This window comes from Tupaia chinensis, unplaced genomic scaffold (assembly GCF_000334495.1).
Source record: "Tupaia chinensis unplaced genomic scaffold, TupChi_1.0 Scaffold147282_1, whole genome shotgun sequence".
Lineage (NCBI taxonomy): Eukaryota > Metazoa > Chordata > Mammalia > Scandentia > Tupaiidae > Tupaia > Tupaia belangeri.
In genome coordinates, this window is record NW_006207133.1 from 4,061,083 (window position 1) to 4,078,043 (window position 16,961).

Consider the following 16,961-nt stretch of genomic DNA (forward strand, 5'->3'; position numbering starts at 1 on the left):
CATGGTGGTGAAAGGCGCTGGACTCTTACATAACCTTCCATGGTTAGAGTCCCAGACATGATGGCTTGTTTTCTCTTTGCCTTTTTCTCTCTGTCTTTATCTGCTCAAATGAAAAAATAATAATAACAAATGGAATTAAATAAATAAATAAATAAATATTTTTAAAAGTTTAGTTTATATAATGAATTTTTTTCATGAAAATGGGATTATGCAAGAACCATAGCCCCAGAAGTCTTTATTCTTTTCTGATTCTGACTTTGATAAACATTGGAGGAAGTGCCAGAATGGCAGCAATTGGAGATTTTAACCTTTTTATCCTTGGCCTAACATACTTGAAGACTTAGTTTTTTGTTTGTTTGTTTGTTTTACCTTTTCTGGGGAAGTGAGGTTAGGAATAGGGAGGTTTGGGTAGATTTTTAGTCTCTAGCAAAGTCTGCTTAGACATAGTTCAGTAAGAAGACATCTGGGGTCAGCTGGTCGTGTGGTGGTTAAGATGGCTTGATCTCACATGGCTGTGTGGTTCAAGTTCTAGACCTAGTGGCTTGAAAAACATGCTGGGTGCGCGTGCATGTGTGCCCAGAATCCTGACAGGAGGGAGAGATGGAAGAGTAAGGATTGCAGTATGACCATTATGAGAGCGTTTTTACCACTTTCTCTTTCTCTCTCTGTCTCCTGTGAGTGCACACACCCTCTAGCAAATTAAAAAAGAAGGGAGGGCCAGCAGGTGGCATGGTGATTAAGGTGCCATGTACCCACATGGTGGAACACATTTCATGTTCTGGACCTGCCAGCTTGAAAATCATGCTGAGCATGTGTGCATGCATGCCCAGAATCCTAAAAGGAGAATGGAGGAGAAGGGATTGCGGTGTGGCTGTCTCTGTGTTTCCACACTTTTCCTCTCACTGTCCCTCTCTGTCTCTCTCTGGTGAGTGCACTTGTTCTATGGGGAAAAACATTAAAAAAAAAAAAAAGCCACCCCTGCATGTAGTGAAGTTTATCTTTGGCCTGTGTGTCTCAGGCATGTGCAACTGAATCGCGCAGAGTCTTGCAGGCTGGCAAGGGATGTTATGGCCCATGCTAACAGATGCAAAGACTTTGATGCTTTCCTGTTTTCACCTGAAAACTGTAAACATCAGGATTGCGATGGAACGTACTAACAATAAGCACACCTTTCACGTAGTGAAAGAGGTATGCAGTAGTGCAGAGGTGTGCAGACATATCAGGACGTTCTGAGTTTTGGTGTCAAAGGAATTGCAGATTGCTGGCTGTTTTTACCTTGGCAGCTCAGAAATGGAGTTGAGATACTGTGTAGTGGAATTCAGAGGTAGTCATGGAGTAGCGGTGGTATTTTTTTTTTTTCGTTGTTTTTTTTGGGTGGTATTTTTGGGGGTTTGTGTTTATCCCTATGGAAAACAGTTTTAAAAGGGACACTATCGTGAAGCATAGGTAGGTTTTCATGTTCTAGTTGAAGTTAATTTATTAGTACATATTTAAGAGAACCTGCTACTAAACATCTTAATTTTTTATTTTAGATTTGAAATAATTTAACGAGTGCTATTAATTGACAATACAAGGCTTTTTTTTTTTGAGAGGTTTTTGCTATGGGGTGCGTGTGCTCTCCGGACAGAGAGAGACAGAGACATAAAGCGAGAAATCATCCCCTGGGGGGATGGCCACACCACAATCCCTTCTCCTCCATTCTCCTCTTGGGATCTTGGGCACACACGCACATGTGCCCGGTGTGAGTTTAAGCCACCGGGTCTGGGACTCAAACCATGGTCACTACATGGGAGTTCAGCGACATAGCCATCATGCTAACTGCTAGTCCCTACAAGGCTCTTTTTAAATAGTATTCTTCAAATGGCCATTAAATTCATGTTGATATTTTTAATTCAACTTTTAAATGAAAAAAGCATTTAAATTACAGCTTCCTTAAGATATATTCCCAAAGGTGGCCCCAGAGCCTTGCAGTTAAGGGAGCTGGATCCCACACGCTTACCACCATTCAATCCCAGCCCCCAGGACCTTGGAAAGCCTGCCATGCTGGTGTGCAAGTATGTGCCTGTCTTCCATTTCTGACCGAGTGGAAAAGGGATTGCAGCATGACCACGCCCCATCGGGAGGTGCCGCCAGTTCTTCCTCTTCCTCTTATCTTTGACATGTGTCTTGGCAATGTGCCCTCGACTTAAACCCTCTGGCAATTAACAAAAAGATACAATTCACATACCATGAAATTTGTCTTCTAAAGTGTATAATTCAGTTTTTTTGGTATATTCATACAGATGTGCCACCATCACTATTATCTAATTTTAGATAATTTTTATCACTTCCCCCCCAAAAAAAATCCCCTACATAATAGTCATTTCCTATTACTGCTATCCCCCCGCCCCCTGGCTTCTGGCAGTTACTTCTGTTGCCATGGATTTGCCTATTCTGGGCATTTCATATAGAAGGGATCGTATGATGTGTGGCCTTTATGTCTCGCTTCTTTTCACTTAACATAATGTTTTGCAAGTTTATCTATATTGTAGCATAAATCAGTTCTTTATTACTTTTCATAAAATTGAGATATAATTAGCGTGCCATAAAATCTGCCCTATTAAAAAGTATACAATTCAGAGGTTTGTAGTCTATCCACAGACTAATTCCAGAACATTACCATCCCCCCAAAAGAAACCCCGTACTGTTAGCAGTCAGCTTCCCTGGCCTGGGGAACCAGTAATCTACCTTCTGTCTCCACAGATTTGTCTATTCTAGATATTTCATGTAAATAGACTCATACAATATGTGGCCTTTTGTGTCTGGCTTCTTTTACTTATAACCAGTCAAGGTTCACCCAGGTTGTGGCATGAATTAGTATTTCATCCCTTTTTGTGCCTGAGTACACCTTCTGAATATGCCACATTTTGTTTCTTTATTTACCCTCAGAGATATGGCCATGCTGCAATCCCTTCTCCTCCATTCTCCTCTCAGGATCTTGAGCATGCACACACACGTGCCCAGCTGAGTTTTAAGCCATTGAGTTTGGGACTCAAACCATGGTCAGCTATGAGGAGGTCCAGTAGTGTAACCATTACGCCATCTGCTGGCCCCTGATTCTTTGTGTTTTTATTATCGAGTTTTAAGATTTCCTTATATATTCTGGATACGTGTCACTTATTAGGCATATAGTTTACAAATATTCTGTCCTATCCTCTGTATTGTTTTTTCACTTTCTTGATAGTGTCCTTTAAAACACGGACATTTTAATTTTGGCGAAGCCTGATTTATTATTATTATTTGATCAGGCTGTGCTTTTACTGTCATATTTAAGAATCTGTTGATAGGGGCCAGCAGGTGGTTTAGTGGCTAAGGCACTGATCTCCCACATGGCTAACTGCAGTTTGAGTCCTGGCTTGAAAGTCACACCAGGCATGAGTGCATATGTGCCCAAAATCCCGAGAAGAGAATGGAGGAGAAAGGATTGTGGTGTGGTCCTCTTCCCAGGGGGACAATTTCTTGCTTTCTGTCTTTCTCTGTCTCTCTGGCAAGTGCACGTGCCCTGTAGCCAAAATTTCTTTAAAAAAAAAAACAAAAAACAAACAAACAAACAAAAAACCACAACTATTGTTAAACCTGAGGTTGTTAATATTTATGTGTATGTTCTAAGGATTTTCTTCTAAAAGTTTGTAGTTTTAGCTGTTACTTTAGGTCTGATTCATTTGGAATTAATTTTTGTATGTGGTATGAAGTAGGGATTCAGCTTCCTTCTTTTACATGTGGATATTCTGTTACACCAGACCAGTTCATTTATTTAAATAGTACTTTGTTAGTCATTAATTTACCTTTTTCAGGGTTTCCTGGTTTCTAGCATAAGTGAGATTACTTATTTGATATGTGACACAATATAAAGAATATGACTTTGGAATATTATTGAGTAATACTACAACAAGCAAGGGAAATTTAATAAGACTTATAAATTTTTGTCTCTAGTCTTTTCAAGTGGGATGCATTCTATCACAATATCCTCTTCTTAAGTCTCTTGAATTTAAGTTTTTTTTCTGTGTGGCTTCATTACCAATTTAATATTCAGTTCATGTCATTTGCTTTAGTTTTTCTAACAACTTTATTATTATTTTTTTTTGACTTTTCAGGGTGTCTTTTTGGCAAATACATATATACATATGGAGAACTTTGAAAAGTTTATGGAAAAATGGAATTAAAATAGGAATTTATTTTAATGTAAGATATTTGAAATCTGTGCATATGCATTTTCCATGAACATCTGAAGTCCTCTCATATAAAAGTTCATGGAAAAATAGAACTAAAAGAAATTTGTATGCGTGCACACACACACACAGACATACACAAACACTTTATTTCTTGACTTAAGATGTCAAGTATAAGACACTTTTGTAAGTGATGATACCAGCCACTAGTTTGTCCATTCCTAAAGAAAGAAAAATTTAACCATATTGTTGAAGTTTTTAAAACATCTTTGAAACATTATTAACTGAAAAAAAAAAGAAAACCTTTGAAAGTTTTTTTAAGATTAGTAAAAGTGGGGCCAGCAAGTGGTGTGGATGGTTAAGGTACTCTACTCCCACGTGGCTGATTATGGTTTGAGTTCTGGATCTGGTAGTTTGAAAATCATGCCAGGCACATGTGTGTGCATGCTCAGAATCCCAAGAGGAGAATGGAGGAGAAGGATTATGGTATGGCCATCCTCCCTGGGGTATGATTTCTCGCTTTCCCTCTTTCTGTCTCTCCCTCTTTCTCTCTCTTTGGCCTGGCACACATGCCCTATAGCAAAAACCAAAACAAACAAACAAAGGATTAAAAAAAGAAAAGAAGTCAGGAGTAGCCAGGTCAGCTCTCTAAGACAGAGACCTAATGATGTGCCTTGCAGCTCTGGCAAAATGGCCCTTGTTTGATGCGAGAAACAAGCAGGAGCATTGTGGTGGTGCAGGGGGCCTCTCTGGGGAAGCTTTCCCAGTCATGTTTCTCCTAAAGCTTTGGCTCACTTTCTCAAAACACCCTTATAGTAAGTAGACGTTGTTATTCTTTGGCTCTCCACAATGTCAAGAAGCAAAATGCTTTGAGCATCCCAGAAAACTGTTATATGGCCTTTGCTCCTGACCAGTCTACTACTTTGACTGGACCATGTCCACCTCTTGGTAGCCGTTGCTTGACTGTACTCAATTGTACTTTGTTCTCAGTAGTATATCACTAGTAAAGCCACATGTCGACTGCTGTTACAATTCTTTGAAGAAATGCTGCCGAATGTTGATCCCGCTGTTTAAGATTTCCATGGAAAGCTCTACTCTGCAGCTTATCTGCAGATTTGGCACCCACCCACTTCGATTTTTCAGTCACAATTGTGTTAGCTGAACCAACTGAGATGTCTGTAGTATTGAGTATTGTTTTTGCTATTAATCGTCCTCTTCAAGTAAGGCATGAACAAGATTAATTTTTTCTTCGTAACTTGGAGCAGATGGTCTGCTGGGTAGGCATCATCTTCAACATGGTTTAGTCCCTTCTTAAAATGAGTTAGCCATTTGGAAACTGCTCTCTTTGGGGCAGCGTCCCCATAAACTTCTCATAAAGCTTCATTGATCTCACCATTCTTCTACCAAGCTTTGCCATACATTTGATTTCTTTTCTTGCTTCAATTGTAACAGAATTCATGCTGCCAAACTGATGTGATGTCCTTCCTAGTGCTTCAGTAGTCCCTGTTCAGACATGTTGTAACAAGTTAGTGTGTGCTTATTTTGGTGCAAAAAAATTAAATCAATGCATAGGTTTTTTTTTTTCATAATAGTTATTTTTCATTAACTTGAAAAAAAAAGAATTACTTTATTTAACTTTATTTATTTTAATTTGACCAGAGAGGGACAGAGAGACAGAGAAAGTGAGAAAGCAAGTTGCCTGGTCTGGGACTTGAACTGCAGTTGGCCATGTGTGAGTCCAGCATCTTTAACCACCATGCCACCTGCTGGCCCCTCCATGAACTTTATGAAGGTCCCCTGTATATCTGTGTGTGTGTGTATCTTTCTCTTTATTTTCCCTACTTTTCTTGTGCAAAGATAGGCTACTTTGGATATCCCTGCATATATTTGTGTAGTTATCTTTATCTTTTCATAGTGATGTCTCTTGTGTAGATTCCTATTGCTGAGCATTTGAGAGTTTTTGTTTGTTTGTTTGTTTGTTTTTAAATTACCAGAGGGTGCATATGCTTTTCAAGAGAGACAGAGAGAGAGGAAGGGAGACAATAACTACCATACACACACACCCCCCCAATGGGGTGTTGTCATGCCACAGTCTCTGCTCCTCCATTTCTCTTTCTTGTTGGGATTTTGGACACACACACACACACACACACACACACACACACAGTGCCTGGTGTGTTTTTCAAACCATGGGTGCTGGACTTCAAACTGTACTTAGTCCTGTGGGTCCAGCCCCCTTGCCCACTAGGCTATGGGGCTGGCTGTGGGAGAGTTTAAATCTTTTGCTATTACACATAGTGCCACAGCGAATTACTTGTATATTCTTGTGCAGGAATTTTATAGATTAGGTTCCTAGAAGCAGGCTGGCTAGAACAGAGAATAGTGTTTCTATCATTTTATTTGATGTTGCCAAATTCCTCCCTGTACAGATCATCCTGTTCTCTACTTAATGGCAATGTATCAGTACAAGTATGCCTTTCCCCCAGAATATGTATGTTTTCAGGCTTTTGGATTTTTTTTCCAGGCTGGTAGAGAGGGAAAGTGAGAAATCCTCCCCTATGGGGACTGGCCATGCTGCAGTCCCATCTCCTCCATTCTCATGGGATTTGGGGTATACATGCATATGTGCCTGTCATGTTTTTTTAAAAGAATTATTTCCTTTATTTTATTTATCATTATTGTTATTTTCAATTTTATCAGAGTGAGACAGAGACAGAGACAGAGAGAGAGAAAATGAGAAAGCAAGCCACTAGGTCTGGGACTCAAACTGTGGTCAGCCATTGGGAGTCCAGCTCCCCTAACCACCACACCACTTGCCGGCCCCACCTGGCATGTTTTTTAAGCTGCCAGGTCCAGGACTTAAGCCGTACTGTAGGCTATGTGGTATTTAGCCGCCTTAGCCACCGCACCACTGGCTGGCTCGCCATATGGTAATTTAGACCTCTTAGTACCTCTTGCCAAATTACTTGTTAGATGAGTTTTAAACTTCTATTAATTATGAAGAAGTACAAGGACTCATGTTTCTCACTCTTATCAGTGTTTGCATTATCATCTTAAACTGGCAGTCATATTACTAAGTGTTGTGTTCTGCTCGATATCCTCATTTGTGAAATGATAATATCTATCCCTTTGTTTTAAAACAAAGCAAAAAATGGTAGAATTGATAACCGTAAAGAACTATATGAAGTGTGAATTTATTTTATAGTGCTTTATACATGGTGTGATATTATAGGCGCCTGGTGAATAACCAGTCGATTGTAGGCAAAGTACCTACGCATTGTTTCATTTTTTTTTTATAGATTTTTTTCCCCTTAAAACTTTGTTAATTGCTTTGTTAATTTGCATATTTCCTCAGTTCGTAGAAGACTATGAACCCACCAAAGCTGACAGCTACAGGAAGAAAGTGGTTCTTGATGGAGAAGAAGTCCAGATTGATATTCTGGACACCGCTGGACAAGAGGACTATGCAGCTATTCGAGACAACTACTTTCGGAGTGGGGAGGGTTTCCTGCTAGTGTTCTCAATCACAGAACACGAGTCCTTCACAGCAACTGCGGAATTCAGGTGTGTGGAACGAAGTAGCTGAAGCCCTGGAGGCCTTCTGCCTTCCTTTCTGTGCCTTAGGCTTAGATGAGGGCCGAGTTTGCATTAGGAAGAATTATATTTAGAGGATCTTCTGGGACTTTCTGAATCTTGGCATGTTATAGTTCATCATTATTGTAATCTCTTAGGGATTCCCTATTTTATGATTTCTGAATATAAATTATCTTAAGAATCTCATTGTTTCTGACTACAGATGAAGTTATTCCATATACTCAAGGACCTATGTTTTCATATAAATTCTGAGCAATGATCAATGAATTTACTATATATATATATATATTTATATATATATTTTTTTTTTTTTTTTTTTTTTTTTGAGAGAAAGAAAAAAGACAGGGAGGGAAAGTGAGAAGTCACACCCACCCCCCACCCACCCCTGATGGCCATGCTGGAATCCCTTTTCCATTCTCCTCCTGGGATTTTGGGTATGCATGCACACATGCTTGACATGATTTTTAAGTCACTGGGTCCAGGGCTAGAACCGCAGACTTGGCCGTATGAACTTCCACACCACCTGCTGGCCCACTGTCTTTATTTGTTGTAATAATTTACTAGTAAGTGACAATCTTGATCTGTATTGACGCTTATACAACATTGGCAAGAGAGTGAAAGATGTGAGTCAGAATGACCATGTGCTGTTTTTAGACTTTAGCAGAGTGGAGGGGAAAGACCTTGTTTTTACAATCAGACTTGTTTTGCCACTTACTGTCTTCGTGACCACTTAGTCTTAGAAATTCTGTTTCTTTCTCTGAAAATGGACTTGTTAGTTGAGAAATGAAATGAAACAATGCAGACCACGAATTCCACATGGGCAGGAATTGTGGCTACCTTTTGTGGCGTCCCCGGCATTGTCGAAGTGGGGCATGTGGGGCTTGTAGAAAATAGAGTATTCCCTGCTAGAATTCACTTTACGGTGTGGCTGCCAGAGATACCCAAAGGTTGTGTTCCTATAAAGAAATTGTGACCTCGGGACCAGCAGTTAGCGTAATGGCTATGTCGCTGGATTCCCATGTAGTCGACCGCGGTTCGTGTCCCAGACCTGGTGGCTTGAATTCACGCCGGGCTCGTGTGCGTGCGTGCCCAAGATCCCGAGAGGAGAGTGGAGGAGAAGGGATTGTGGTGTGGCCACCCCCCCTGGGGGGTGATTTCTCACTTTCTATCTCTGTCTCTCTCTGTCTTTCTGGCTAGCACACACGCCCTATAGCAAAAAAAAAACAACTCTAAAAAAAAAAGGAAGGAACTGTGACCTTTTGAGCATAATTTTTATCTTCTGTGACTTTCTCTTCACCCTATATCCTTCCCATTTCTCTTACAAGGCTCTCTCTTGTCCTTATAGTCAATCCAGATGACTTTTTAAGAAGCAGATCTAGAATCTAATAGTAAACTGAAGAGAAACAAAATAAAACCCAGTTAAAGTTTTTCATTCTTTAGCAAGTTCTGGTCAGGAAGTAAGGTGATCAACCAGATGAAAATGAGGAAGCTAAGTATCCCCTCAGAATCTGGAAGGAAGCACCCCTGAGCAGGGCAGCCTCGAAGGGTGAACTCAGGTAAATCAGCAGAGTGAGTGGAGGTCATAAGGTAGGGCCTCAGTTATGCTCCGGAGTTTCCACCTTCAAAGACTCGGCTAGCCCGGTTTCCTGCAAGAGTGTGTGAGGGGTGGTGTGCTTTTGCCCAGGACTCCTTTCGAGAAGTCCTGTTTATTTTTAGGCCATTGAGACATACCTAGAGGCTTCTGTATTTGAATATAGCCCTGGTATTCACGATTGTGCTTGCATCTCCGTAATCCAGCTTTTATGCCTCCTTGAGGATAAAGCAGGACAGATGCACGCTCCGCCGTACTTCCTTCCCTGTCCGGAGCCTGTGGATTCCTGTCACTCTGTGACTTACGGAGGGCAGCATTGGGCACTAGAAAAGTCGTCTCCAGAGGTTCTAAGTGCCCCTGTCCTGTATCATGGGTCAACTCATAGGACTGAGTCCTATGAGTCCTCAGTCAATTTGTGCAGGCACACAGAGAATGTTCATGCCTTCTCATAGCGTCAGAGCCGTCTTACCTCCCTTGGAAAAGGGTTTGGCTTGGTAGGTGAGAAGCAGGCTCTTAGGCAGAAAAAGGACAGGTGAATACCTAAAACCAAAAAGAGAGGAAGTTAGTTCTTAGGATTTGAACTCTGGGCATTTAGATAAAAGCCCTGGAGCAGGCCCAGTTTTCCTGTCATAGGAAATAGAAGAATGGGGGCCAATTATATGAGTCCTATGAGTCCTCAGTCAATTTGTGCCTGTTAGTTATCAAACAGTGTTTCTGTATTTGTTTTCAAAATGGTAAGGGCCCAACAAAATGTTCATGTACACAGTCTTCCTTGAAACGTCTTCTGGACAATATTCTCACAAACTGAGATAAAAGGTTTGTGACCAGCACTTGTGATTTTGGGATCAGTATGTTGAATAATAAGGTAATTTTATATGCCCCGTAAGAATAATGAGTCAGAAAACTGTCAGTTATTGTTGGTCATAGTTCATACTTACCACAAGGCTTTTAAATATATCATGCTCTTATTTATTTATATTTTTATATTTAAAAAATTGTCAGGGCATGTGCCCTTGTCAGAAAGAGAGAAAGAGCACCCCCAATGGGCTGTAGTCACGTGGCAGTCCGTTTTCCTCCATTTCTCCTTTCTTGTGATCCACTACTAGGCTTCTGCCTTCCGTATGACAAATACTGGATTTTAAAGCTTTCACCGTCATGACGAAGTCATACCATTTTTTCAGAGAAATAATCAAACATTTTTGGGTAATATTTCTTTTAGCTAGTTAGCTAGTTTTTTTCTTTTTTCTCAGAGACTTCACAACTTTACTTTTTTTTTCTTTGTGCATACGCCTAAACCAGGGACCCTGCTAGGATACAGACTCCTGGGCTCCTATCCAGGCAGCTACCTCTGCATGACTGTAGGGCCCAGGAGCTGCATTGCCACGGGCACCCCGGCTGTAGTGATGTGGGCAGCTGAGACCAGACTGTGGGAACCGCGTTTCTGATGGCCAAAGCCTTGGTATTAGGTGGAGTCAGAAAACCGGGCTCTTACTCTGGCTTTCTTAGCTGCTGTGTTTTTGTTGTAACCTGCAGGGAACAGATCCTCCGTGTGAAGGCTGAAGAAGATAAAATCCCACTGCTTGTCGTGGGAAACAAGTCTGACCTGGAGGAGCGGAGGCAGGTGCCAGTGGAGGAGGCCAGGAGTAAAGCCGACGAGTGGGGCGTACAGTATGTGGAGACGTCGGCTAAGACGCGCGCCAACGTGGACAAGGTGGGTGCTGCTCTCAGTGTCTCTTGGAAGCAGGCTTGAGAAGCAGCAGGACAGAGACCTCTCACCTGGTTGGTTTTGTGGGACCCCTCACGGGAGCTAGATGAGGACTCCGATTTCTCCAGACGTCTGAGCCCTTGTAAGGAGAAGCACTGGCATGGCTTGACCCTGTATTTAAAACAACCAGCATCTCCCTGCCTTGTCATGAGGCTTCCTCCAAGTATGTTTAATGTTGGCACCACTTGGAAGCATGGTGAGGCGAGTTGGCCATTGGTCTGTGAAGGTGCTGCAAGGACGAATATCATACGCTCTGTCTCTGCAGCCCGTGGCTCTCTGGGAGCATGGCTGACTATGTAACCTGCTATTAGGGGTTACCCCACGTGGCCGTGACAGAAACGTGGCACTCGATTTTGCTACCCTTGAGCTTTCTGTGAAATGATTTTTCCACCCTTCCATCCACTGACTGAGCCAGGGTGTTGTGTCTTTATAGTTGAGGCTCTAATAGTTTTCCTTCTCAGCAGGCAGCTCTCCAGGATCTCCTTCCTCCCTCTCATCCTGTGCCCGGTATACTTTCTCATTCATGCGTCTGAAGCCAGTGACAGGGCGACCTTGACATGAAGGTGAATGATGACAGTTTCAAAATTCCCCTGCCAGGAGTTGCTATTGTTAGGCCTTTTCTGGTTTGTTTTGAATCAAGGTTCAAAATCAGTGCCACACCCTAAAATAGACCCCTAGAAAAGCAGCTTTCCTTTCTGCCTTCACCTTGTTCATCAGCCCTTGCTCCATGATCTGGCCTCTTGTCAGACCTCTGCACGCTCATGTGGTCACTCTGGCAGTGACCAGTGACCACATAGGCTCTGTGCTTGCCGCGTCAGCACGCAGATCCCCAGATCCCTCCTGTTCCTCTTTCTTATACAGGGGTAATTTTCCTTCACGTCTTACCTGGCAGGGGAGAGATCTTTAACCAAGCCTTTCATTAGCTTAAAATCATGCTAGAGGAACAGTGGTATTCAGGACATGGTACGGACGGGGTTCACTTCTGCAGCACCTGCAGGTAAACCCGCTCAGGGTCAGCAGGGTCGTCTGCAGTGTGGAGTGTGTTCAGCTGTTGGCTACTTTTTCTTTGTATTGTTATTTCTGCACTTAAGCTGTTTCTTGTGTCACTCAAACTTTCTCTTCCCTTTTAATTTCCAGAGGCCGTGTGCCCTTGCTACATAGATTGAGAGAGGGAGAGGGTGAAAGCACGCCCCCTGAGATGTGGTCATGCCACAACCCCTTCTCCTCCATTTCTCCTTTCTGTTGGAATTCGGGGCATACATATGTTCCTGGTGTATTTTTCAAGCCTTCAGGGCCAGGATTTGAACTGCGATTGGCCATGTGGGATCTAGCTCCACACATAGTGCTCTTAACAACTGCACTACCAGTCCAGCCCCTACATCTTTTTCTATCAACTTATTTTCAAGCTATGGAAAACACACAGGAATCTAGGCTGAGGCTTCATGTTTTAAAAATCAGGAAAACTTGGACTAGCAGGTGGTGTGGTGGTTAAGGCACTGGATTCCCACATGGCTGACCATGATTCAAGTCCTGGATGGAGCAGCTTGAAAATCACCCCAGGTGTATGTGCATGCATGCCCAAAATTCTGAGAGGAGACTGGAGGAGAAGGCTTTGCAGTATGGCTATCCATCCTGGGGGTGATTTCTCACTTTCTCTTTCTCTCTGTCTCTGTCTGTCTCTCCAGTGAACTCACGTACCCTGTGGTAAAAACCTAAAAACAAACAAACAAAAAAACAGAAAGACATCCTTTGGCTTCTGTGACTGTGTGTTTTTGAGTGGGATGGGGTGAAGCAGGGTAAGGGGGCTGTCACCCAGTGGTTTGTCATCTCCCCTTCTCCATTGGACCAACTTGACCTGCAAAACAGGAACCAGCAGAAACTTACGACTGGCAGCATTGTATGCACTCGTAAACTATTTACACAAAGAAAGAAGAGGTGATAAGATCAGCCGATGAAAAACTTTGTCATCATTTTAACTCTGACACACTCCATTCCCCTCCTGCCTTTTGCTTATCAGGACACAGAGAAAACCTGTCATCTTTGAAGCTGTTCACTGTTGTGAGCGCTGTGAGAGGCTGGCGAAAAGTGCTGAGGTCAGCCGGGTCTAGCCGACTAGAGGGGGCATTCTGCTCCTGGAGCCGGTGTGAGGCACGCAAAGGCCCACACTCCAGCGCCCTGTGCAAGGGAAAGATAGGAGCCTGTGGTTTTGTGGGAACGTCCGGAGATAAAGCCCAGGCCCCATCTCCCACTTCCGTCTCCGTCATTCTTGCTAAGAAATCTCAATGTCCCTTTGTAGGAGACATATTTTGTCTGCGTGAGCGTAATCAGTTCTCTGGCACAATTGCTGGTAGCAGAGGGCGCAGCCCGACCTACTGTGACAAGTGGTAATCCGTATCTGAATAGCACACTGACATTGAGGGACATGTCCCGTCAGTTCTTGATAAAGTCCCGATCAGTTAACATCAGAGGAGTGGTTGTTCCTGAGGGTTAGCGTGGTGGGTATACCCGGGAGGGACTTTGAAGCAGGACAGCTCGTCCCGCCCCTTCCTCTTTCCTGTGTGGGAGCTGGGAGTCTTTGTGCTTGTTCTGTCCTCCCTCCACTCCATTGTCTTCCTGGTCTGCTGTTGCAGAGAGGTGCTGGGAATCATCGTGCATAATGATGTTCTGCCTCGTAGGGTCATTCTGGGAGTTCAGTAAGACACAGGGTGTGTAAATACCCAGAAGCAGGCACTCACGTCATTCTTTCCAGTCTCGGTGGTCAGCAGTGCTAACAAGTCTGATCGCTGCTGTCACTTTCAATATTTGTAAATTTCACAAACTGTAGTCAATCTGTTCTATACAGAAAAATATTTTATACCCTTCATCATGCTCAGCTTAAAGATTTTTGTCATTTTGAAATTTGCTATTGAGGAGCCAGCAGGTGGCGGGGTGGTCGGGACACTGGACTCCCATATGGCTGACCGTGGTTCAAGTTCTGGACCTGGCGGCTTGCTTTCTCACTCTTCCTCTCTCTCTATATCTCTCTGGTCAAATTGAGTAATACTAATACTAAATAAGAATTAAATAAATAATAATTAAAAAATAAAGAAATTCTCTGTTGCATGGTAGTAATAATATGATGATTCTGTCCTTAGCCCGACTGGTGTATATGAGTTGAGATGTTGACTTTGTATAATTAGAATATGTTTTTAACGTTAATTATTCTCATTTCTTTGTAGAACAAGTTTGGCTTTCTGCTTTAAAATATAATTACATCTTAGCAGTATTGTTTCACTCGGTCATTAAATGCCTTTTCTTTCCTATTCTTTTTACCCCTTCCTTCCTATCCCCAGGTGTTCTTTGACCTAATGAGAGAAATCAGAGCTAAGAAGATGTCAGAAAACAAGGACAAAAATGGCAAGAAAAGCAGCAAGAACAAGAAGAGTTTTAAAGAAAGGTGCTGCTTGCTGTGAATGCCCGGATGGTGGGGGAAATCAGTTGTGCTAAGGACACAGAGCTGGGTTCGTAGTGAAGGCCACAGAGGCTTCCAGCTGCGCTTCCTGCTCTCCTGACCTCACTCATGCATACTTCTTTAAGAGGGGGAAATGCTGTGACTGGGCGGCTGGCAGAGGAAACAAGCCCTGTCCGTGCAGTGGCATGGCTGCCTGTCATGCCTCCTGACAGCCACTCCACTTCTCTCCTAGGGGCGAGCTCCCTCCCTCTCTCCTCGTCCTCCCCTCTCTCCCTCCCTCTCAGCAACTTAACTACATGAAACAGTCAAGTGTTACCTAAAAAGTATTGTCCTAGCTTCTTCTTTCGTTCTTAGTTATTTACATTACCAGATCATTTGTTTTGAAATAAATGTCACATTGTGTTATGGAAAAGGTGGGAGGAGTGAGATGATCTCCCCTCCCCACCTTATCACCCCTACCTTATCAGTTTTGCAGTAGGACTAAGAAAAGTCCAGTAGGCTCTAATGACTCTTGAAAAATCCAGGGATTTTAAGTTTTTCCTATCGGAAGTATAAATAAAGTAATTTGTAGTTCTGAATTGCACCAAATAAGTCAAACCCAAGCTCATAATCTTCCACACATGTGAAAAAGGAAAGTCATGAGTTGTTTTCTTCCGATTTAAATATGCCACTTATAGTGCGTGTGGCCGTTTCCCCCTGTAGCACCCTGATTTCGTGTAGGAACTTCCTTTTGTAGACTAAGTGCAGACTCGAGTGTACACTCTGTCAGTGATGCGCTCTTCCAGTCAGGTGTTCTGTATGTTCTTGGGCCGTGTCCTCTCCTAGCTGCCAGTCACGTGCCCGTCTGCCCACTAGTAACTGTCACCTCTGTCTCCCTGACCACCTTCTGTGTGCCTGCAGAGGCCGAGCAAGCCTCTGCTGTCTCTTCACATGTCACACAATGCGGTGAGTGAACATTGGGTTCTAAGATCACGAAGCTGGAGCCTACACCAGAGCCTGCCTGCTCTAGGATTGCTGTTACTCTGAGTTTCGAAGTGGGGAAGAGAGAAGAAGCCATTGTCCTACTCTCTAGAATTGCCCGCTGTCTCTCAGGTGTGCATTTTTTCCGAGATAGTCACATAGTTAGTTAGAGAAAGATTTTCATGGCTGGGGTATTGTTAATTCCCTTGCATCCATATTCTGAAGTCAGCAACCAGAAACATTTTCATCGGGAAAGAAACACTGTGACCAGAGCCCAGCACTCAGCACCTTTCCCCATTCCCAGAAGTGACGTTTCATATTCAGGTGCCAAAAGTGAAAGGGTGGGGAGAGCGGGAGCATTTTGAATTTGATAATAGAGATTGTAGGAATTATGATCTGACTGGAAAACAATCTTGTATAACTTCCCAAAGAATCATGGGCTTTTTTTTTTTTTTTAATAAAAAAAGCAGACAAAGATACTTCTTCAGGATTTCGGCCTTTTTATTTGCTCGTTTTGTCATATATGTGACATGCAAGTATTAAAGGAATTGAGAAGTTATTCATTATTCTTGTTGGATGTTCGGTCATTCAGTCATATCAGGCAGACTTTAACCCCTTGAATTGAGCTGTGGGAAATAAAATTGTAAGTATTTATTTTTTTTCTTTTGGAGAGGTTTTTACTATAAGGCGCATGTGCTCGCCAGACAGACAGAGAGAGACAGAGAGACAGAAAGCGAGAAATCACCCCCCCAGGGGGGATGGCCATGCCGCAATCCCTTCTCTTCCACTCTCCTCTCGGGATCTTGGGCACGCACGCACACGCGCCCGGTGTGAGTTTAAGCCACTGAGTCCAGGACTCAAACCATGGTCTACTACGTGGGAGTCCAGCAACATAGCCATTACGCTAACTGTATATATTTTATAATTTTAAAAGTTATATATAAAGTTATAATTTTAACTTTATCTTTTCTTGAGAGAGATCACTATTCTTTCTTCTTAAAAGTTATAGGAAGTTGAAGGTTATAATACCTTTGAATTTCTGAAACGACCTTTTGTTTTTATCTTCGTTTGCCACTCATTTATATGGTTAAGGTAGATAGATGTGTGGAGTATGTACAGATGAATTAAAATAGTATGAATAGTTTCATGCTCCAGAAATTATTCTTGGTATATGCTATTAGTATATTCCTAAAACTATATTTAACCGAATAGCAATCAGAAATGGGTCTAACTGGGGCTGGCAGGTGGCGTGGTGGTTAAGGGTGCTGGACTCCCATATGGCTGACTATGGTTCGAGTCCCGGACTTGGCGGCCTGCTTTTTCACTCCCCACCCCTGACCCCTCGACTCTGTCCTTCACTGGTCAAATTTAAATAATGAGTAAATAAAGTTA

At 42.6% G+C, this 16,961-nt stretch overlaps 1 protein-coding gene across 3 annotated transcripts in view; it reads left to right on the forward strand.

Annotated features, from left to right (window-relative positions):
- The window catches only part of RALB (RAS like proto-oncogene B), a 35,598-nt gene extending 20,086 nt beyond the window's left edge, over positions 1–15,512 (forward strand). For all 3 annotated transcript variants that reach the window (XM_014584592.2, XM_006169577.2, XM_027768698.1), the window contains exons 3-5: positions 7,564–7,772; positions 10,927–11,104; positions 14,491–15,512. In XM_014584592.2, the coding sequence (XP_014440078.1) occupies positions 7,564–7,772; positions 10,927–11,104; positions 14,491–14,610 (507 nt within the window). In that variant the 3' untranslated portion in view covers positions 14,611–15,512. The remainder of the gene's footprint in view (positions 1–7,563; positions 7,773–10,926; positions 11,105–14,490) is intronic.
- The last annotated feature ends 1,449 nt before the right edge of the window (positions 15,513–16,961 follow it).